This window comes from Festucalex cinctus, chromosome 15, assembly GCF_051991245.1.
Source record: "Festucalex cinctus isolate MCC-2025b chromosome 15, RoL_Fcin_1.0, whole genome shotgun sequence".
NCBI classification, from domain to species: Eukaryota; Metazoa; Chordata; class Actinopteri; order Syngnathiformes; family Syngnathidae; genus Festucalex; species Festucalex cinctus.
This window is the reverse complement of record NC_135425.1, coordinates 18,550,242-18,574,826: the sequence shown is the minus strand read 5'-3', so window position 1 is coordinate 18,574,826 and position 24,585 is coordinate 18,550,242. Positions and strand designations below refer to the sequence as shown.

Genomic DNA, 24,585 nt, shown 5'->3' with positions numbered 1-24,585 from the left:
ATAGACATCCCGCTCCATGAGTGTGTAATCACATTTGAAGGGGGGTATCAATAATTGACAGGGAGCATAATTTCCAAAACAAGCAGTATCATATGACTGAGTTTATGTAGGAAATGAATGCAGTTTGAGTAAAAAGAAAAAAAGAAAAAAAAACTTCCGCCAAAGCTTAAATGAGGCTAACGTCTACGTTTTAAACAAATGAAGTTTTAATTGCAGTACAATATGTCACAACATGAATCAATATTTCCTCCCCTCCGCTGCTCCCTCCTTTTCTTCCTCTCAGGGGTAACACTGATATTATGGGCCAGAATAAGCAATGTCGCATTCATATATACAGTACTGTATATCTCAGCAGCTGGGTAATTCCTGCTCGCTTTATGTATCCTAGTCGGACCCCAGCAGAGCCATCGCTCCTTTTTATGTAACACCCAGGAGGATGTGGCCCCCGTGCAGGTACATGCCTGAGAGAAACAAACACCATCAGTAACCTGTCTGCTGTGCACCAGGTTGCCGAGCCCACCTTCACCCCTCCTCCATTACGTCGCCTCTTTTCTTTCCTCCCTCGCTCCCCGCACCCGTAACCTAATCATCGATGGTCCCCATTCCCGTGATTTATAGCTCCGCGCGCTGCTGAAAACCAATAGATCAGGCTTGCGGCAGGGGGCTCCAGAGGCAAGAGTGGGACTGGGTGGGGACCGGGAGGGAAAAATACAGCGATGATGAAGTACGCTGTGATGTAGATGGAAGGAACGGCATCATCAGAGCTCGCAGTCGGCATCCCGTCATCCTCCGGTGCATTTTTCACGTTTAAAAAAAAAAGTGTTCTTGTTTTCTTTCTTGACTGTACTCAGTTCATGGTGAAGCACTTATGGGTCTTAATGTCGACAATTATTTTCATAATTAGCCTGTTGTACTTAGTGTGGTGAATCACGGCCATGATACAGACCTGATATTTATCAACTAGTGCTGTTAAATGATTATATTGTATAGTGATTAAAAAGGGGGGTTTGTTGTTGTACTGTGTTACCGGTTCGGTCATTGTTTTCCAAAGTAAAAAGAGATAATTTGTACAATCTCATTTTGATTAAACAGAAGATAATCAGGCTTCTTTCATCAAGGACTACAGAAATCAGTTAACAATTACTGTTGATACTGATGAAATCAGAGGATTTGGACATTAAAATAGTTGTCGATCAATTTGATAGTCAATTACTTGTCGATTAATTGATTAATATTGACAGTTCTACTAACAAGCATCGAGCAAGTAAATCAGAAAGATCAATAGTCCATGTTTATTCATCTTCCCACCAGTGATTCCAGTGATGGATGGATGGATGGATGGATGGATGGATGGATTTAAATTACTCTCCAGAGTTAGTGATTTAATTTTGACGGCCCTAGTGTCAACATTACGCAATCAACCTGCAATTAACTATACCAGCCACCCTATGGCACAGGACAAGATTAGTTTCAATTTGCATAAATTTGTTTATTTTAGCTGACTTCTCTCAAGAAGAATTTTGGACAATTCTTTCAGTTCAGCAAAATTCTTGGTGTGAATCGCTCTCTTGAAATCAGATGACATCATCTCAATCGAGCTGAGGTCAGAACTCTGTTGATCTCCAGTTGTCGGACAGAAATTATTAAATTCTCTTCCAAAATGTCTTGATAGACTTGGGAATTCTTTTTTTTTTTTTTTTTTGTCAATCATCACATACGTCCGGGCCCGGAGGTAGCAAAGCAGCCCCAAACCTTGATACCAACCCCACTTAACTTCACATTTGGATGACTTTTTGATGATGGTGTGTTGTGCCTGTTTTTTTTTTTTTTTTTCTCAAAACATAACATTCCAAACAGCTAGACTTTTGTTTCTGCTATCCATGGAAAGGTTTGCCAGTAGCGTTGATGAATTATCCAGGTGTTCTTTTGCAAACTTCAAAGCTGTAGAGCAGAGTTGTATTTTACAGCAATATGATTTACCAATGATAGTCAATTATAGATACTATGGATGGATGGATGGATGGATGGATGGATTGTAGCAACCAACCCCCCCCCCTTCCTGGCCACCTGCCTCCGCATTCTCCAGTGGACACATGGTGCGTTCATCCTTGGAGAGTACACTTCATTAAAATCATAGATTAGATTATGGCTCCCAAAACAGACTGACCGTGTCCAATCATTCTGCAGCGGCTTTGAATGAAGAATATTCGCCTTATGTCTGCACTGGTGGCTCCGCGGGGTTGACACGCACACGCGCGGCGGCTCGGGCCTCCTGGGGACTGGTACATGGGGCTGACGAGGAACTAAAGTGGGGGGAGGAAAAGAAAGAAAGAGAAATGTCTTTTAAATGACATCCCCATTGTGAGCAGGAGCAGGACGATAGTACTTTGCAAAACTGCTAACAATGAGCACAGGAGAAATCCTTTATCCGACAGGGGCCCGGCAGCATGCTCTCTATTACCATAGTCATTTAAATACAGTAATCTCATTTTCTGCCTCGGCCGAGGGGGCATGCTAAATTTTCTCAGTGAAGGGAGGAGGGAAATATATGCGCGGTGTCCAAGGCATACGGGATTAGTGATCTTTCTGTTTAGTGTGTGTGCGGCTGTGCTTATGGGCGAGTTGATGTGCAATCTGTGGATGTAATTGATACTTAGTGGCTAATTTTCTCTAAAAGGCAAATTCTAAATCATTTCTGATGTTTACTCAAATTTGTTGAATAAATCGATTTATGAATAAACATCACTGAAATGTTTATTCCGGACTCAATGCCCACTTAAAAACGTAAATAATAACAGCAATGTAGCTCAGCATATTGCTGCCACACCAGAAAAAAACTACAACCTCACTTAATAACATAATAAATTAGATCTCAACATGTTTTTGCCATGAGTTTCACGTTTTAACTTTTACAACAATAAGTCATTATGAAACATAATATTTCTGTTTTAACATGATACAATATCATGTTAAAATGTCAAACTTATTACGTAAAATGGATACTTGACTCATTGAGCAATTTTCAGCCTGAAAAAGTAAATATTTTGTCCAGAATTAATTTGATAACTTCATTAATTTTCACGTACATTTAACACCTGTAAAAACTTTTTTCTTTTTTTTTTGTACTTGCTGTCGACTGAAGATGACATCACTTGTGCTGAGGAATTAGGTAATGACCAATCAGGGCTCAGTTTGCTGACCAAACCCAGAAAACAGGTGAGCCATGATTGGTTGTTACCTACTTTCTTAGCACAGGTGATGTCATATTCAGTTGACAGTAAGTGCAAAAATTAGTTTTTAAAGTTATCCCTTTAAAACATAAGTTTTGCTTCCGCATTCATCATAAAGCCAAGTGCGTGTTAAATCAAACTTACTAGCTGCGTGATTACTCATACTGTATAAAATTAATAAATATAGTAAATACATAAGTCAAATTATTTAAGATTTAAAAAGAAGTCACACACACCTCCATACCGCCAGTTACCTGAAATGGACGTAATTAATTACGTTGTCTTGTTAGCTGAATGTGGAAGCCAAACGTATCACATTTTAACACATTCAAATTAATCATGTGCTGTTCACTTTTTTTTTTTTTTTATCCTGGTGTGACAGGATGCACCCATCGAAATCTATGGCAAATAGGCTTTAAATCAGGATTTATTCATTTATTTATTTATTTATTTACTTTGGCCGATCACAAGATAGTGATCAATGAGTTAGAAAAAAAAAAAAAAAACTATAACCAATCAAAAGATGGACCAATATAGCTATTTAATAGATGCATAGAGAAAAATGAATAAATAAACCCTGAAAAAAAACTCCAAAAAATACTGACGAAAAAAAAGTAATAAATTTAACATTTAATGTCTTATTTTGCAGAGCCAATCAATGGCATCATTGATCGATTGGGCAAATTAGACATCCAGTCAATCAGATAAGTGTAAAGTCTAATGGAAAACATCCGCCATTCCAATAGACTTAAATGATCTTACTTCAAACCAGCACTTTTGCGTTGCTATAGTTGTAATATAACAAATTTTAATTGTGATTTATTTTAACAATAACAGAATTCCCATTAAACAAGATGATTTTTTTTAACAATATATTTTTTTAAATAATAAAATAAGCAAGCAAAAACCAAAAGGAACTATCAAAATAATGTTTCTGTCACCCCACTGCCAAACTTTATCATTCCTCGAGCTGATGTAGTACACAATAGATGCCAGTTTTATTGTTGAGGATGTCATTTGCAGATTGCTCATCACAGAAACTTACTCTCATTATGATGAAGAGCAGTTCCACTCTAATAGAAATGTTGAATTAATATCCTAAAACAGTTAATCAAAATAGAGCATGCTTGCTTGTTACATTCATTGAACACTTTCAAGAAAGTTACTCTCAAGCAACTTTTGGAAAACAGCAATCTTACTTGCTTTCATAAAACCATGACTCGAAACTTCACTTTCGTTGGGCTGTGCTGCGAGTGTGTGCATGCGCGTACGTGCGTGTGATGGACGGGGCCCGTAACTCCAGCTGCTTTCGGGTATCGCGTCAGATCACACACAACAAAAGAGGAGCGGGGGGAGAAAAAGCTGTTTCCAGCCAAGCTGTTCTCATTCTTCTGCGCTTCCGGTCCAGTGGAAGAGTTGATGAAGTTTAAATGAAGCAGAATTAGGAGATCAAGCGAACACGGGAGCCGGCGTTGATGCTATCCGCCTGGACCCCCCCCAACCCCCCCTCTCCTTGCACCCGAGGGATCCAAGCGGGGAGGGACAGCTGACCTGGATGAAATTGAGAGAAAGAAAACCCACGGAGGGAGTAGGGGGGAGAACGGGAGCGTCTAGGCGAGGAGGAGAGAGAAGTATCTCCTAAATGTGATAATCTCCAATCACCTCTAACATCAATTCAGTCAAGGCCCGGGTTAATGAGCTCACAGCCCGATCAAGCGTTATGCACCAGCCACCCCCCCACCATTGCTCCTTTCCTTTCATTCGCACTCGCTCTCATCATCATTGTTGTTCTTTTGATTTAATCCCTCTTACTTCAGCTGATTTGAGCGAGGAGGGACGGCGGGGAGGGAAAAGCCTATTACCCAAGCTCCTCTGCTCTCAACTATCTAAATGCTAACGATGTGAGGGGGCGAGGGTGAGGAAAATGACGATGGGAGGAAGACGCAGAAAGGGAAATGGAATGGATGGAGGATGTGATGCGGCAGCAGAGGCGAGGGCGGGGCTAAGCTTCTCTTGCTCTCGGCCTCACCAGGAGCAGTTTTCTTTTTTTTCTTTTTTTTTTTTTTTTTCTCGAAAGCTTCTCGCCAAGAAGAAAGCATCTTTTGTGTTGACCCCGAGTCTTCAAGGTCAACACAGCCGGTCTTGGCTCTTTTCTTCCAGCCCGGCAGCTTGCCAATTCTCTGCCTTTTTTTTTTTTTTTTAACCTGTTTTTTTATTGATTAAAGCACATAGAGCACATTTCCACTTGTTGCACAAAATGACATGTTGTAGGTTTTTATTTCATTTGGAGAGTGCACTTGTTTGGAAAAGTTGCAAGTCACATTGAATTTAAAGATTATGTACTATCTGTTGCAGTATTATCGTAAAACAAACAATTTTTTTTAATCCACACCACTATACGTAGTTGCAGTTTACCACGGGCAGGTTGTTTTGGTTATGTTTTTGTTAAGTGAAGTCTAGAAAAAATGTTTTTGTAAATTCATTAATTGATACATTAATTCATTAATTGATACATTAATTCATTTTTAAATAAATACAGTCTTTGATATTATTTTTTTTCTTTAAAACAAGTAGCAAATTTGTTAAGCGGAACCCTGAAAAAAAATCTAAATAATTATAAGTCAATTAATAATTATTAAATAATTAGTAATTATTTGTCAAAAAGTTTTTAAAGAACATAATCAGCAAAATAACTGTTACTTTTGTAGCAATTATCAGCAAAGTAACTAAATTAGTTTTTATAGAAAGTAGTCTGCAAAATAACCATTACTTTTTAAAGAAAGTAATCAGTAAAGTAACTAAGTTACTTTGTAAGTTACTAAGTTTCAAGTTAACCGCTGGTTCTGCTGGCCCGAGCAGAAACTACCGAAAGTATCAGATTGTTATGTTATGGGTTGTAGTTTCATGCTCCTATTCCAATGTTTGTTTGGTTTTTTTTTTGTTTTTTTTTTCGTTAGACTTGGACCCAGGGGTCCCCTAAAAACAAGTGAGAAAATATCTGCCAATTGCCACAGCTGAAATGATGAGCCATGGTTTAGCACCACTGTGGGGTGCAGTAAAACCCACTGAGCTGTTTGGGAGAGTGCAAAAAATAAAAAAGTGTCTAATTTAGCTTTTGTGAGCAGGTAGCGAGACACCTGCGTGTCACAAACTAATTGCCTTGCCGGTTCAGGCGGGTGCTCGACGAATTTACATGAGGACGCGCTGCAGTGTGCCACTCTTTCAACCGTGACAATCATTTGGATTTGTTTTGGCTGCCTTGTATTCACGATTTCGCTTCATCTCAAATGCGCAAGAACAATGGAGGCATTTTCTCCACGCACGATCCGCTTGTTCGCATCCGCTTCAGAGACAAAGTCGCATCATTCCCTGCATAACGAGTCTGCTCCCCCACTTTGAAGAATCCCATTTAATTTCATATTGGCCGATGAAACAGTGAGAGGGTGAGAGGCAAGTGAACAATCAATCTTTATAATGTGATCCACGGATTGAGCGCGATGAGTAAATGTTTGCACAGGCAGCCATCCAAGCCCGTAGTCAAACGAATTCTGCAAAAAAAAAAAAAAAAAAAAAAAAATCTATCCAGGGCAGGCCTTTCTCTTTATCTCCCTCCTGCCCGACAGCAGTCGGGGTATCAAGCACATTATATTCCGGCGCTCTGTGCATTTTTCATATAGGCTTACCTTTTATGTTTTATGTACGCCAGCTCAGGGGAGAACAGCTGTGTGGGCGCTGCATCCTCTGTAAGTTTAGAGGGAGAACTCATTTCAGTGGGAGAACTGGAGCAGAATGCCAAACGTGGCGAGCGAGCGCCGTACCTGCAGACCCACCGAGGCCTGCCTCAGCTATTGCATTACCATAATACACCTCGCATGCCGCCGCCGCCGTAATTTGAAAACAGATTGACGGGATTTACAAGTTTGCACCGTTTTCTCCGCCCTGACCTCTGTGACCTCCATCTTGGCTGTCAACTTGTGGAATGGAAAGACATCGGGGGCTTATTTGTAGTTGTTGCAGACTTCTCCGGGATAATCTGGTTTTGTCTATAATAATGCAAATAGATAATTCCCTCACAATGTTGCACTTGATTCTGTGGAATTGTACACCCATCAAAACTCAAGTGTGATTTTGTAATTGACCCTACTTGCTCCCTCATCCAAAGTTGATAAATCCTTCAAGATGTGACTGTTGGCAATATGATACACTTCTATATTATCATAAAGAAGATTTAAAATGGTGAGGGGCAACCTGTTTTAGGAATAATAATTCAGAAACCACCACAGAATGACAATAAGTCTGTTTTCTCTTCACGAGTCAGCAGAAAAAGTCATTGTAAACATTTGTGTTACCAAGTTGTTGTTTTACAACATGGACTGGCTTTAAATATTAATAGAAAATAATTGTACCCTATAATAAAACGTTTACATGGTTGGGTCTAATCTTCATAAATTATATATGCTGTTTTACAATAATAATTTTAAATTTAGTAATATATCACATAAAACAAAAGCAGTTATTTACTGTAGCTCCACTGAATATTAATTAATTGATGGAAATCATTAAAAAAGGAATAGTGAACCCCTTCGGACCCATTCTGAATTCCATAGGAATAAAATTCATAAAGTATGAGTGTATGAATCATTTTTAAGGTGGATGTGGCACGTGTATATTACTTATTCCATGTAACTGAAGCATTCTCAATATTTATGTTCTGGAGCCTGCCAAGTTTTCCCGTTATACTTTTAAGTTGAAGAGTGTGATGTGAGTAATAGAAGACTACTTTAAAAAGTTTTTCTTTTATTTGTGCATATTTAATTAAGATAATAAGCACAAAATAATAATAATAAATAATAAAATAAATAAAATAATAAGCACAAACCCCTAAACCTAAACTGATTTGAAATTAGGGCAACATTTTTGTCATATTCAATAAGGGAGAATGAGTCGGGCTGTAAATGTACGAGTTGCGCTATAGCAACTGGAGGGTTTCGATGCCTTGCTCAAGGGCACTTTGATGGTCATTTTCACTGCCTTTCTAGCAAGCAGTGCAGCCTCCACATTCTTTTGTTAGTACGAGTCAAGTTGTTTTTAGCCACAGTTGGTCTTTTTTTTTTTTTTTTTTTTTTTTTTTTTTTTTTTTTTGTATGTGTCTCCCAGTCCTCAAGCCAGGATGAGTCACCACCCAAAACATTTGTGAAACAATACGATGTCCTAAGACTAAAAAAAGTAACGTGGAATTTTTGAAACAATAAATGCTTTCATCCAACAGCCAGTGAGAAAAGGAAGCGGTAATGTGTCATCCATGTGAAACAAAAGTTTATTTTTCTACAATGTTTCCTATCCACCTATCACAAACATTTTCTGATTGTTCTCGTGTGCGTTTTGGCTCAGTTGCAGTCTTTTCTCGTAACACGCTTGCACTCTGCACAATTGCGTAACACTGTGGCATTTCCACAGGTCAGGTCACAAAGATGAATGGTTGACAAATGGGATCTGCTGGAATGGGGTAAGGACCTTGAAACTCCGAATGAAGTTTTCCGACAGTGAGAGAGGGATTTTTCATGCAATCATGCCAACATTTTGGGAGATCTTGGCAGTATTCTTGTGCCATTTCATTTCTAATCTCATATCGCTGTATTGACTTTTCTTTACAAAGTACTATCATGAGTTGTTTCATCAAACTTTTTTTGATTGCTTGTGGCACCTCCACTATGACCTCTAGTGGCCAACAGACGTACAGTAATTTCCTGAATTTTACTGTCCCCCGCAGTTCCAATCAGACTTCAAGAAAGAGATAGCAATGCACAGATGACCATGAAGACTAGATAGATACAGTACATACACATAGTGATAAAAGAGGAAGACAAAGTACTCATTAGGATTAGCAAAAAATGTTGGATAATGTGGCTGCAAATAGTTTAACCTTATCTTATGATTCACTCATTAAGAATCAGTCCAATAAATCGATCCCAGTTGAGGGCTTTGTGGGTGTGTGGCAATTAATCCAACAATCTCACATTTTCCCCCTCATCATAATTAAAGAGGATTAGATGGGATGGAGTTCTGAACCGCTCATAAATACACAGGCTTCATCAGTCTGCCGGGAAAATCACAGAATGGATTTTTTTTTTTTTTTCCCTGGTGGTGGATGGAACCATTGGTGTCATAGGCCTATTTTACAGGGGCTAAAATTCCCCTGGCCTAAAATATACTGAGGACCCCATTGCATTCTATTAGTTTACCACAAGATGGCACTAAATTCAACACACAATTAAATGATGTCATTGTATTTTGTTTTACATTTATTTTTCAACCAAACAAAAGTCAAAAGTAACAGAATTAAATATAAAGCATCCACAACATAACTTATTCACTGATCTGTGTGCTTCCTCTAGCCCTACCTCCGCCCTAGCTGTCCACTAAATTATATTGAGTATCCGTATTACAAATAAATCCAGTCCATGTTTTTTTCTGCAATCTTGCTATGGATATCCTTCAAAGTGTAAAATACAAGGCCCTTATTGTGTATAGTCCAATCCGTTCCATTTTATTGATCCACTTAATCTGTGCTGGTAATCCAGTCCAATATTTGCCAGCAGCCTTGCTAGCACTAGTCCCTTTCACTATTGCTTGCCTTAGCACACAGGATGATTCAAAGCAGTAAAGAGAGAAAAACAACATGGAGGATGGATATAAAGATTGGGAAGAAAGTAAGTTTTCTGCCTAACAGCACAAAGTCCCATGAACTATATCAATTATATAGCTTGTCAATAAATCTGAAATGTGTTGAGAACTTTAATAGTACATTTATTATTTATTTTAAACATCATTTAGGCTAATACTGTCAAAGTTAAAAATCCTTTTTATTTAGGTGATTAATCAAAACTCTAAAATGTGATTAATCTGATTAAAAAATGTAATCGTTTGACAGCTCTAATTTAGGCACATATACACCCAAATGTAATTTGTGTGACTTCAAAGGTATTTGGGAGCAAGCCTAGCCTCTATAAAATGAGTCACGATTAGGGAAATATTTTCTTTTTAATTTTTTATTAATATTAATTATTATTATTTTTATTTTTTCATTGAATAACACCACAACTTTGTTTTGCATACACTGTAACAATGTGTACATATGTTTTCTTTTCTTATGTGTGTGATTAATGCTATAAACATACTTATGTGTTTGTATATTACAAAACTGACCAAGAACTACAATTCTAATGTTGACATTTTAAAGTTTTTAACAGTATTGTAAGTCTGTTAGCTGCTTGTGAAATTTTGTGCTTAAGTCCTGTGCATCTCCTGCCCCCTTGTCCATAAAATCTACTGACGCCCCTGGATGGAAGTCAAACTGAAACTATGCAAGCAGGAGACCAAAAGAGTACGGAGCAATATGTATCCTAATTTTTGACTTTCAGGCTGCGCGTTTTGGATGTCGCTACCAAAAACCAAATGAATTATAAATAGATCAGAATTGTGCCATAGCATTTTTTTTTTAACCCATAAACGGAAGCCGTTAGTCGTTAAATAATTGTTAATTTAGGCATTTTTACTACATTATGTTCAATTCATTGGGAGATTTCTTTAACCCTATTAAAACAGAATTCTTGTCGAGAGTCTAGATTTTGAATTTGGTCAGAATTCCAGTGTGTTTCCAAACTACTCATTAGCTTGATATATTTTCCCAGCTGGCATAGATTTAGCTTTTGCGCAGACGGTAACTCGTGCGTCAGTGCACCTTCTAGTCCGCGTGTAGGGAAAAACCAAGCAGCACCACTACGGATAAAACCACCGCCCGTGTTGTGTAAAATTCTCTTCTCTCCTGTTACTGTAAAGATTTGTAAAATTCGCAATGGAGAACGAAGATTTGGCATTAAAGTCTCAAAAAAGGCGAGAACGTCAAGCAGGTAATTAAACACGCATAGACGACACAACAAATATTAATATTATTTTTGCTTCGCTGTGTTAGCGCAGCTGGAGCGTCGCAACGATTTCGAACGCAGAAAAGCTACATATCTTTTATTTGCACGATATCACACAACCTGACATAATAATAACAATCACGTGCTAATTTCGTATCGAGGGTTCCCAAAGCTAGCAAAAGCCAAGCTAATAAAGGCGAGCTGCAAGCTAACGGCGTCGTGAGATCCTCGGTGCAAGTTAACTGCGCAGACGTAATGTACTCTAACAATTCCATGTGATTAACCACCCTTTGAATTCAAGTACAAACTGCTATGACGCGATCTTCGTGAGTTTATGTTAATTGAAAATAGCTTTTTGTGAGTGAGGGAGTGAGTCCACACAAACTTTACGCTCAATGCCTTAACGTTTTGTTGCCGTTTTTTTAAATTTCGCACCAGTTGAGCAAGTCGTCATTACTGATCACATTTGGACGTATGCATGATGCCAAGATCATCTAGGATAGGTTGTCTTCCTTTTAGATACAGTACAGTGAACCCCAGCGTTCACATTTCCGTTGTTTTTGTTTGCTGTGGAACCTGTTGGCCGAGTGGCAGTAGGCAGCAGCAATATGATATCGCGTCCGATTATTTTCCTGGGTCAACAAACTGAAAATCATAAAGAATAACTACACACAACCTGTCTTGTCTGACACTGTGAAAGAAGGAGATTTAGTACAAACAACAAAGAGTCAAAACAACTCCGTTATGCAACAAGCATGCATGCGATACAGTAGGAACACATTCTAGCAATTTGGGAGCACCATATCTTAACAGAACCTATCGTAAGCCATGGCTAATCGGAAAATATGATGTCAAAGTATGTTGAAATGATGCAGACTAGCGTCTTTGTGTTTTGTTGTTTTTTAAGGTTCCAGAGGGGTTTTTTTTCCCACGTGAATGCACTTCCGGTGCATTTTTACCAAAATGAAAACATGTGTAGTCATATGTTTTGAGTTTCAAATGATACTAAATCAGGTATGCCGTCATAGTGTGTGGTACAAGTGCAGTTTAAAATGTGAATGTAGGCGGAACTTATTTACTGTTTTTTTTTTTTCGCTAGGGTTTACTGTACAGTATATTCTTATTGTGCAACTTGGATCAAAATGGTGTTTTTGACCTTTAACTTTGTCTGTAGGTCCAAGCACCGCGTTACATGATGCAGAAGGTATTGCATCCGATCACACCCTTTGAATCAATGCATGTCATCAAGTTTTGAAGTGGAAGTGAAAATTGCTTTGGCTATTAATGCTAAGCGAGTGATCCATGATTGGGAACATGTAGTAGAAGATGATGGCAAATCAATGATAGTGGCTCAATTGCATGACACAAGAGTCCTCTTAAAAATAATAATAATAATTTATTGACAATTTCTATGGCTTCATAGTTAAGCACTAACCTACGCTGACGCACTATTCAAGTCGTAGTTAGTAAATATCTGCATGAACAAGTACATTGCATGCTGTTCATAACCTCAAAATGTCGTATTTTTTATAATATCCTTGCCAATATTGTATATCTGTACAGTACTTCTTGATACTTATAAAAATTCTTAAATCGTACACAAATAAATCATATGACAAGCCTGACGTACTTTCCAGCCATGCTAATCATGTGGAGATACTGTAACGATACGGCAATGATTTTAGGAAACTGCAAATTACCGTTTCTCTGTATCCCAAGAATCAGTCTTAACACAGAAGGCTCTGTTTTTGTTCCGATTGCGTCTGGTACAAAGCCCGGTGGAATTGTGCCGTTGTGGGTGTGAACACAATCAACTAGCTTTGCAGCCAATGGAAGCAGCTCTTCTCATTCCATTTATATTCGGTGTGTGAGGCTTGTAGTCTTGTGTTGTGACACTAGTTTAACTTCAAAATGTCATCAGTACAGTAACTATTTGTATCCAAAACACTTCTAGATCATGAATATAAAACACCAAATAAAAAGCTTTATGTACGGCGGTAATGGAGTGTGGTTTTGTATGCCGTGCGGCGACATACCTGTATTCTTACTCTCTGCGTCCTAACCTGAAATTGTTGTATTGCAGGACCATCGTAAACCGAGGACCCCGTGTATCGACATGAAAATAACGGCTGCGTGTCAAATTTTTCTCTTCTAGCCTTGGAGAGTGAAAACCATGACATTGGCTTCTGTGGCTGGATGTTGGTGGTGTTGTCGCTTATTCTCATGATCGTCACACTGCCTCTCTCCATTTGGATGTGCATCAAGGTCAAGTTTGTTTTTACTGCATGCACTGTGCTGGTTTTATGTGTTGTCATTGATGTTTTAATGCACTGTTTTCTGTTAATTTTGTCATTCCTCCTTCTTCATGTCTCCTTTTTTCCATTGAAGAAACTCGGGACACTAACAAATGAACCGCCAGGCTTCCCGTTTTGTCTCCCTCTGTTGGTCGTTATTTTCCATTTTTATTCCTTTTTTTTTTCTTTTCATTTTACATACTTGGTCAGTAAATCTAATTTGGATTAATAACTGTTCATCCTCACTGTTGACTATCCATTTACATGATATCAATTCAGAGCTGCAAAAGGCAGCTATACAAGCTGATTACGTGTTCTGCGTCTGCTCACAGATTGTGAAGGAGTATGAGAGAGCCATTATTTTCCGCCTTGGACGCCTACTGCGAGGAGGAGCCAAAGGCCCAGGTTGGAAAATACTAAAGTGTGATGTATACAATACTTGTTAGACACGGACTATTGCTTTAGTGCTTTGGCACCATCTTGTGGCATATTTGTGCCAAGAATTGTCAGTTACTTGATTTTCACTGTTGGCGGCATGGCTCAATCCCTATACCTGGATGGCAAATCCAGGTCCTGAAAGTAAATCCCTGCCACAGTTTGGCTTCAGCCCCATGTGCTAGCTAGCTAGCTATCTCCCATAGTGCTTGTTTACCTGCTAGGGCGCTAGCTAACTAGCTAGAATCAGGGGATAAAGCCAAACTGTGGCAGGGTCTCTACTTTCTGGACCTGGATTTAGCACCTCTGGCATACAGTACAGTATATTTATTATTATGCACTTGAATAAGTTTGCATGTAGGTCCAAAACGCAGTGTATGTAGAATATGAAAGAGTGCAGGAAAATTCCAGCTTCTGCTGAGGCTAATTTGCGAATGTGGTGAGACCCCAGGGATTTTTTATTTTTTATTTTTTATTTTTTGTCGTACTAGAATAAAGTGTAATTTCACATCCACTGCAGTAGGTGGCAGTGGTGATCTCATTGTTTACAGCAATTTTATAGACAAATGATATTACTTAGTCGCGGCGTAGAAGTGTTTGGGTGGTTGGTTGGGGCGCAAAATATTTTCCTCCTCAAAAAAAAATGAGAAGCACTGATTTAGTCTTCAGAACAAAATGTGTAGATCATTTGCAATAAGTGAGCTCTTACTTTTCTCAGCCAAAGACTCATCAGTTTTGAAGTATTGGACTGTTTCCAGTGCAACTTCCAAAGTGATTTGATGTACAGAAGAGCCATAATGAAATCGCCGCATAGCCTAAGCGGTATGTCACTTTGACTTTGCATAATACCAGCTCTGCTCAACGTTGCTTGCCTTTCTTTCAGGGTGGCTTAAAAAAAAAAGAAAAAAAAAAAAGAAAAAAGTCCGGTAAGGATTTTAGTCAAGCTGAGACTTAAGGCCCACCAAGTTTAAGACTGTGGCATATTCTGCAGTATTCAGAGCTAATCTGTAACAGTAGAGTGAACTAATGATTGAAGGTGTGTTAATTTTTGTCATGTCTAGCTATTTATCCTCACCCAGGATACTATAAATGTGTGAGGGAATTGCAGTTAGCAATTAGTTGCAACAGAATGACTTTGCAGTTGTTTTACGGCTTGATGTGCTGCAGGGAGCTCGAGATGTCCTGTGGGACGAATGAACGGCTGGTCCCGATAAAAACATCTTCACGGTTTAAAAAGATGGCTGCGGATTGGAGGCAGAACCCAGCCTGATCCGTTCAATCTGCGGCGCAAGTCAAGTTGATTTAATTTCTGACACAAATAGGCTTGTGTAGCAACGGTTGCCGGGTTACTCACAGACATGGGCGGTGACATTGTAAACCCGAAAAAAGGGGGGGACAGAAAGCTCCGTAAATCTAAAGATAGAGGGGAGCACCTATTCCAAAAGCATGCACGTTTCGAGTAGCGTTGCCGGAACAAAAATTAGTCACACTGACAGGAATTGTCAAGATAGTAAAGGATGCAATTGTACAGCGTAAACAAAAAAACGGGAATCTTGGTAGATATCCTTGGCACAAATCAGAAACGGAAACAATATGGCCCCTCCTCAAAGTGCATCCTGCAATGACATTCACCAGGGCCTCATTTTATGTGTTGCCATATGTCTGCCTACTGTTTGACTTATCGATGCAGTCATAAATCTGAAAACACTGATGGGATTGTCTATTCTTTTCTTGTAAGACGAGGTATTTGTAGAGGAAAAATCCAGGCTCCCATGAGAAACAATTTGCATACATCTCATAGCTCACTGTCTCCTCATCTTTGATTTGTTATTTTACTGCAGCTAATAAAAAAACAAAAAACAAAAAAAACAGGGAGTGTCCTCTTAAAATTGGTGAAATTGGACTCCCTGAAGCGCCTGGGGACGCCATTTGTGACGGTGTTGGGTAATAATAGCTCTCTGCCAGCAAATCTCACATTCCTGGGGGTGTTGTGGTGCGGAGGCCCCAACTAAATTCAGCACTTGGTTCCGTGTAATGTCCCCTTAACCTCAGTCACGCAATCTGGCTGTGGCACAACATAATATGCATGTTTTGTTTTGTTGAATTTGTGCGGGCTTGTTCAGCTAGTTTGTCTATAAATGTAGCAAGTTTGTATTTGAAACATTTGGTGTTGCTGATACAAAAACGCTTAAAAGGGAAGTCAACGTTAAATATTTCTTGACCTCACTAAACTAAATATGACATCTGAAAGGGCTGTGCAATTAATTAAAATTCAATTACAATTTCAATGATTTCACTCCACAATTATAAAATCACCTTTATCGTAAAAAAAAAAAGATTATTAATACTAATTTTTGAGTTGTTTAAATTTATACATTTGCAGCTTTTTTTAAATGATAAAATAACAAATTTAATAAATTTTGTTCTATCCAAAAGGAGCTTGCATAATTAATGTTTCAAAGAATTTTATTTGACTGAATATTTTTTATTTGGCTTTTTATGTTTTTATGTTTGTTTTAATTCGCGTTTCTATTTTTTTTAATTGATCTTTATATTTTTTTATATTTTTAAATGGTTAAACACGTTCTTGTTTTGTACCAAAAATAAATAATCATTTGCATAAATTGTGATTTCAATTATTGCCAAAATAATTGTGATTATTTTTTTTGTCCATAATCAAGCAGCTACATTCTGGTGAACATTTGTGGAATACGAGTTTATGCAGAACAATCCAGCAGTTTTTATCCATCTCGGGGCAGCCATTTTGCCACTTCTAGCAACTGAAGATGACATCACAGTTGCTCAGGGCCCTGGCAACGACCAATCACAGCTCGCCTGTTTGCTGAAGCAGAGCTGTGATTGGTTGTTACCTGAGACCTGAGCAACTGTGATGTCATTTCCACTTGACAGAATATTGATTAAAAACTGCTGCTTAACTCATATTCCTCTGACACAATATTAACAGGAATATAGACTAGTTGGGGCTACATAGAACATATTATTGTCAAGAAATGTTTTTTTTTGGGGGGGATAACTTCCCCTTGAAGTTATTTTATCACTACAATTTTAATTAATATCGCAACCTCACAGACTCTTAAGATGACCTCAAGGCCATTATGCTTAATCTCAACTTGGCCTCAGGAAAGCCGTGGTTAGTATTTACCGTTGGTTCCGATTTCCCCAGCTAAACATGCACTTCCCTGATTGAAAATGCATGAATGCTAAAATGTTTGCATACCTAGCATTTCACTCAGGCACGTGCCAAGTATTGTTCGGCGCCCCCGCCGGTTGCGTGCGACTTGAAACGTGGCTTGTGAAAGCTGCAAATATTCCCAGCTTTGCCCGACTGTCAGCACAGCTGCAGTCTTATAAAGCCTGCTTGACTTGGCCCGGCGCCAACATTTCATTCATCCCGCCGGCTTCAAACATTTGTGAAGGCGCTCGCTTATTATTGTGTTTACCGCCGATGTAGTCTTTGCTAAGACTATTTGCATTCTTGTGATTCCACAGGTTTGTTCTTCATCTTGCCGTGCACTGACAGCTTTATTAACGTGGACATGCGCACCATCACCTTCGACATCCCGCCGCAAGAGGTATGACACGCGCCGTTGTGTTGACGCAAAACAAATACATCCGCTGAGACTCAAAAGGCTGTCAAAATTCATTTGGAAAATTCCTCATTCAGCTCAACAGTATAAAACACTATAAAATGATAATGCATGATTTTGTGCAGTTTACCTTCTGGATGGTGCATCGTTGCAGGCACATTTTGAGGATGTAAATATCAAAAGCATCATTAGTGGATATGCTAACGCGGTTTACTGATTCTGTGCTCATCCAATTCCTTGAATATTTCAACCCAAAATGAAAAAGTCTTTTTCATCGACTAGTATTGATTGATGGTTGCACGTACCATTTGTTTTTTGTTTTTTAAATAAAATATTTTATCACACATCGATGTAAATTTTATCAAGAACATTTATTGATCTATTTATATTCAAAAGAGGAAAATATTAAATAAGTGGTTTTGCAGCTCCGATCTACACTCTGTGGATTAACCTTTTTTTTGCCTGGTAAATACATTCAAACGTATTTTTAAATATGTTCCAACATGTATGCATGTACGATGCAAATATATTTAAACATATTTCCTTATATGGTCGAACGTAATTGTAGGCTAAGCTAATTTCTGCATTTTTTCACATAATGCCACTGGGATCAGTCAATACCCCAGAGCATTATTGTTAAAAAAAAAAAAAAAAAAAATGCCTAACAGTGCTCATAAACTGCAGAATGTACTTACTATTTACTTACTGAACTCATTCACTCCCAGCCATTTTTACTGAAGCAACCCCCTTCGGTCCCGGCTGTGTTACTGGATTTTGACTGATTTTGCAAGGCCCACAGAATATTGTGTTCTATTGCTATAAAAACATGGAACCTACCAAAAGAAAGATTAGAGTCTCTTCTTTCATCAGGACAAAAAGTGTATTACTATCTGTTTCTGTTTTGCAGCTATTAGCATTAGAATATAGTTAATTTTCATCAAATCTGTTTCTAACTGTGGGGAAAACGGCTTGTTGCAACAGGGCCCTGGTTGATCTCTTATACTCCGCTGCCACCTGCTGGCTGTTTTTGTAATAACTACCATTGCTTCAACCATTCTCTTCAGTTCGGATGCTGCATCAAAGTCTTCTGTAGGCTCTAGCATAAAAACAAAACAAAACGTATAAATACGTCGTTGGGGCACTGGTAATATTTAGAATAGAACGTATTTCTACGTTTTTGGGAGCAAATGAGTTAATTTTCAAAAGTTTTGGTATAATGTAGGCCAAATGCTAAAAATGAAATAAATGTTTTACTTGCACAAGTCGATTTCCTGTGGCATTATGAGAACAATGCTAAGTTTGTAGCATTTAGCCTACATTTATATTCAAAGTTTGGCAAGTATGTTACAACGTCTTTAGATAACGTTCAAATGTACAAACAAATATGGAAGTATGTACGAACGTACGTGCAAATATTTGCCATATATTAACATATTTGCCAGTCAAAAATGGCAGTTTCACACTTTCGTACCGATTCACATCATAAATTAATCAGAAAATAAAAGGTTCTTACCTTTTTACAACTATGTTACAAATGAATAGTAGAAAAAATCCTAGAAGATGTGTATCCTGTCAAAAATAATAATAATCCTGGAGGACGTTTCCTGGTGTGATACAATAAAAAGCACTCATTGTATCCTCCTCACACTCCAACAATATCTTCCTGCCGGTTTCCTGTTTGGCACACTCAAACCCTTGCAGGTTTTGACAAAAGACTCCGTGACTGTGAGTGTGGATGGCGTGGTGTACTACCGGGTTCAGAATGCTACGCTGGCCGTGGCCAACATCACGAACGCTGATGCTGCGACACGCCTGTTGGCCCAGACCACACTGAGGAATGTTCTCGGTACCAAGAACCTGGCTGAGATCCTTTCAGACCGTGAAGAAATTGCACACAGCATGCAGGTAAGAGTCGTCTTCATTCACAGATTGCTTGCGTATTTGCTATCCACGACAACATAAATGCGCCTGTCAGGACATAGCTACCGTAGTCATTTGGGGGGGGGGGGGGGGGGGGGGGGGGCAAACTCAGCCATGGGGCCCCTCACATCTGTATTCTGCACTTCCTTCCTGACAAGTGAATCATGTCAATGCTTTGTTGTTATTGGTGAAGAACATTAATGAACGTTTGCCATAATTTACATTTTCAGACAATTTTATATGTTATTGTGTTTAAAAAAAAAAAAAAAAAGTCTGCTTCTAATCCACTATTCTGCTCAGCTGACACTGACAATAGTGCTAATAGCATCTATCTTTTGCTGTTTTCGCTGTCGATGACGTACATTTGTAATCGCTTGAAACTGCTTCAACTCATTCACTCCCAGCCATTTTCACAGAAGCAATCCCGTTCGCTCCCGATTGTTTTACTGGATTTTGACTGATTTTGCAAGGCCCACAGAATATTGTGGTGTTCTATTGCTATTAAAAACAAAACAAAACAAAACAAAAAAACAGGGAACCTACCAAAAGAAAGATTAGGTTTTTTTTTCTTTTATCAGGAAAAAAGTATATTTCTGTCTGTTTACTTTTTGCAGAGATTAGCATTAGAATATAGCTAAGTTTCATCAATATTCACATTACTGTCAAAAAGAGCTTGTTGCAACATGGCCCTGGCTGAGCTCTTATACTCTATTGCCACCTGCTGGACGTTTTTTGTAACAATTACCATTGCATTAAGCCACCGCTTCATGTCAGAAGCTGCATCAAATCCTTCTCTATGCTCTAGCATTAAAAACCATAAATAATGTATAAATATATTTATACATATTGGACACTTAAAAAAAATAAAATAGAACATATTTTTACGTTTTTGGGCGCTTTTACATTTTTGGGAGTTAATTGCCTTCTTTTTTTTTTTTTTTGCTCCACTTGGTTAACTCCGCTTCATACTTAAAACTGTGCGAGCACGCTCTTTTGCTGCCAACTTAGTGAATCAAGTATGCACATGCACAGAAGCTGGAGTAGTCCATTCTTTGAGAAGCCAAGGGGGAGCATCGAAACGATCATGATAGATGAAGCATTTTAATGTGTTTTATGTGTGCGAATTAAGACAAAAACAAATATAATTGCTTTAATTTGAAGAAAACTTTGATTCTTTTTCATGAGGAATTTGTAGGCTCCTAAAAATCTCAGGGCCCCAGGCCTGTTTTCGCCTAATGGAAAGTCCGCCCCCCGGCACTAATTTTAGCATGTTGTTTGCATACCCACTGTAGTCAGCTGCTATTTGACTTAGAATTGGAATGACCCAGAGCACTTTTAGTTTGTGGACTTAATATATTACACACAAATTCTGCTCCCCTCCGCCTTCACTTGTCACCATACTTGCTTTTCAAATGTTGTAAATAGAACCTGACCAAAATGGTTTGAGCCGATTTATTGAAATTGACTTGCTGAAGTCAATGCAGAAGATTGAAGTGTGAAAAGTATGTTTGTAAGGAAATGGAAGCAGACCTCCATGGGTGGATGATCACAGATCACTGCTGTGAAGTGGGCACCTCCACCCCAATTGTTCTCATGTAGAGCCCCCAGGAGGGGTGAGCGACCTGGTTTGAACCCCAGTGCTATTTTGTTGCTGGACAACTGTTGCAAACACCATATTAGAAAATAGTCATTCGTGACAAGATGACCTCACTGGCCATATTTGTAATTGTCATCACATGCGGGGGGGGCCTTGTGTCTCTCAGCTGAAGAGAGGAGCAAAGTAGGAGTTCATCAAGCAGCTGTTGCGGCAACAGATAACCACAGCGAGCCTATAGAAAACAATGGAGGATTCAAGTGGTCCCTTGCTTGCGACCGCACTCTCGAGCTCCGTTATTCGGTTGCAAGTGTCAAGTTTAAAGTGGACAAACTGCAGTGGAGAGAATACACTAAAAGACAGCATGTGATACGGCATGTAGAGCACAGCTGTCCGTTTGCATCTGATTGATATCATTTATTCATACATTAACCCTGTGAATAATTTAATGTTAGTTTTCAGAGGCGGTTGGTTGATCACAAGGTTGATTTATGGCCGCCATAAATTGCTCTCGTAATCACGCTAGTGTCACGTGTTTGTCCGATAGTGTTGCTCCACAATGTATTGCGCATTATTTGAACATCTGGCATTGCCACTGATAAAAAATAAAAAAAAAAAGTCTGCGTTGTCTGAAAATTTATTTTAAATAACTGCCTTCTGCTGCCATCATGTGGCCAAGAGTAGAATTGAGAGCTGCTGTAGATACGAATGGTTCTTTTTTTTTTCTTCTTTTTTTTTCCTCCCCTGGTAGTCAAAAATGATCAGATTTCTGTAGGTGGTGGTATTATTATTATTATTATTATTAGTAGTAGTAGTAGTATCATTATTATCTGCAAAGAATGGCTAAATAATTTATCTTCAAACTTTGGGTGTGTCATTGAAAGATGTTTAAAGATGAAACGTTTATATGAAGGCTTTATTTTGTAGCACGCTGTTGCCATGGCGATATGCCATTTGCATAGAAAATCGGGAGCCGTTTCTGGCCATTTATAGAGGTCATACACGTATATGCATGAGACTTCACACAATGCCTGACATAAACATATTCCAGCTACCGGCAATACTGGACTAAAAATCCAACTTTTAATGTCTGTGTCTCGTCAGTCCACCCTTGACGACGCTACTGACGACTGGGGTATCAAGGTGGAGCGGGTGGAGATCAAAGACGTCAAGCTGCCCCTGCAGCTCCAGAGAGCGATGGCGGCTGAGGCTGAGGCCACCCGGGAGGCCAGAGCCAAGGTATGCTACATACTGCTAGCATGACACTGACTCTTGATGATGATCTCACAGTTTACTCAGTTTTTACCAGGTCTTAATGTTTGTGAAATTGTCATTTTTGTGACATTTTTGTCATGGTTTTATTCAAGCTATACGGAAGAGGATTAGGGCCAGTGAAGAGAGGGGAAAAAAAAAAAAAAAAAAGTTTGGCAGGATTCTGACTTTATTCTCAGCAAATAGATCTCGAGGATAATAAATCCCCGCGCGCCCTCCCAGGTTATCGCCGCAGAGGGCGAGATGAACGCCTCGAGGGCGCTGAAGGAGGCGTCGCTGGTGATCGCCGAGTCGCCGTCCGCCCTGCAGCTGCGCTACCTGCAGACCCTCAACACCATCGCCGCCGAGAAGAACTCCACCATCGTCTTCCCTCTGCCTCTGGAGATGATGCAGGGCTTCTCCAAACATTAAATCACATCACCTTGAAACGTCCACGCAACACGCTTTTGCATCAGACATATGCAAGTGACCTTAACGCTCATTCGCATATTTTTAATGATGATGCTGCAGTTTTGCTGCAACCACTGCCAGTGTCCATTTTAGTTTAGTTACGAGGTTGAAATTCACAATGCGTTTTTACATGCACTGTTTTTGTCATTGCATGTTTATACTAACGTTAACACATCAAGGAAAATTCCTCAAATTATTAAAAATTACAAACAAGTTATTTTAAACAAATTTTGCAACTGAGTAGCTACTCTGAACATAAAAAAAAAAGTAGCTTATAAAGAAAATTAAGTAAAGCATTTTACACCACAGTGCCACCTGCTGGAAGTCCCTCAGCCTTAAATCCACAACTGTCACCTTTTAATTGTGTATATTAGAGCCATGCTATGGATCCTTAATCGGTAATCTATAACTAGATGATTTCAAATTCTTTTTTTTTTTCTTTCACTCTTAAAAAAAATTAAAAAGAAAAAGAAAAGGGGACAGAAAGAAGTAAAACTTGTAATGTCTGCCCCTGATCAACACAAAATGAATGACACACGGTCTGGCGTTTATACATTTTTTTATTTTTTTAAATACAGATAGACTGAGATGATTTTGTTTTACAATCCGGATTGTTCCACAAAGTGACACCTTTAATTTTTGTTTTGTTCTGTGTTTAGGTTTGGAAAAAAAATATTGATTCCTCTTAATTTATACTCACTTTCCCGTTTTTGTTTTTTGTTTTCAATTAGATTTGCATGTTATTTGATAAAATTTCATGATGGGCTTAATACATTATTTTAAGGTGGTTGTGCTCTATCAATTCATTAAATTTTCAAGTTTTAGCTGTATAAATATTGGTTCATGCTAACCCCAATGATTTATTAGAATATAAGTATACGAGGTACTTTTAAAGCTGGAGAATTGGAAGAGTGCCGCAAAAAATATATAGTTGTAAATACTATAGTTACAGATTACAGTCCAGCCTAGAGGTGAATCCCATAATACCGTAGTAGCTAGATGATCGTATTTGAAGTCATTTGAGTGGATTCCCTGCAATTTAGTCAAGCCATACGTGTGTAATCGAGTATTTGTTGATGGGTGCGGGTCCCTTAGAATGCTCCCTTCAAAGCAAAAAAAGCCTTAACTTACTGCCATGGGTTTATTTTGACACTTTTCTATGCAGTTTCAAATGTAGCTTTAGAGTTTATACTTATCAATGTTGCTTTCAAGACAAATGTTATTTAGCCTGACAATTCCTCTCGGGGGCGTGTACAACCTAGACAAATGGTCATAAGAGCTTTTGTATTGTTAAAAGTTGAAGTATTGTCTTTTAAATGTGACGTGACGAGTAGCTGTTACTATATGGAGTGAATTACTAACTCAATAGCTTTACTAAAACATTCAGGTGTGCGCGCATGTGCTTTTCTACGCAAGTGTATTCAAATTTCGCTTTGAAAAGTTGCACTGTACAGTATATACATGTTGCTATAGTAACCATTATATTGTCAAACTGCAACTGTTACATGTTGTTGAGTCAAATCTGATGTTTTCCCACACAAACAGCATTTGTCCTAATGAAGTTCTACTGAAGCAAAAATACAATCTGCTGTCGTCCTGACCTTATTAATGGAAAACTAAATGCTGTAACGTGTTCATTTTCGTTAAGTGTAAACAAACTGTCACGGATTTTGCTTTTCGCTGTTTTTGTGTAAAGGTATGTTTTGTTTGCCAGTATTCATAATTGAAGACTGTTCTGATCCCAGAGCTGGAAATGAAATGCACGGCCATTTTTGTTCCATATGCATTATATTGAGAACATTATTAAATCTTGTCAGTCAAATATTTGGAGATATATTTTTAAATATCAGACGCACA

General features: G+C 38.6%; 1 protein-coding gene across 5 annotated transcripts in view; it reads left to right on the top strand.

Annotated features, from left to right (window-relative positions):
• stom (stomatin) overlaps positions 1-24,550 on the top strand; it is an 84,590-nt gene extending 60,040 nt beyond the window's left edge. The window contains exons 1-8 of one of the 5 annotated variants that reach the window (XM_077497628.1): positions 9,876-9,940; positions 12,330-12,359; positions 13,311-13,420; positions 13,782-13,854; positions 17,395-17,477; positions 19,194-19,397; positions 22,111-22,245; positions 22,501-24,550. In XM_077497628.1, the coding sequence (XP_077353754.1) occupies positions 9,910-9,940; positions 12,330-12,359; positions 13,311-13,420; positions 13,782-13,854; positions 17,395-17,477; positions 19,194-19,397; positions 22,111-22,245; positions 22,501-22,689 (855 nt within the window). In that variant the 5' untranslated portion in view covers positions 9,876-9,909 and the 3' untranslated portion in view covers positions 22,690-24,550. Of the gene's footprint in view, positions 1-9,867; positions 9,941-10,938; positions 11,141-12,329; positions 12,360-13,310; positions 13,421-13,781; positions 13,855-17,394; positions 17,478-19,193; positions 19,398-22,110; positions 22,246-22,500 lie in introns of those variants that run through there. The other 4 variants (XM_077497627.1, XM_077497630.1, XM_077497629.1 and 1 more) reach the window with 4 other exon arrangements.
• The last annotated feature ends 35 nt before the right edge of the window (positions 24,551-24,585 follow it).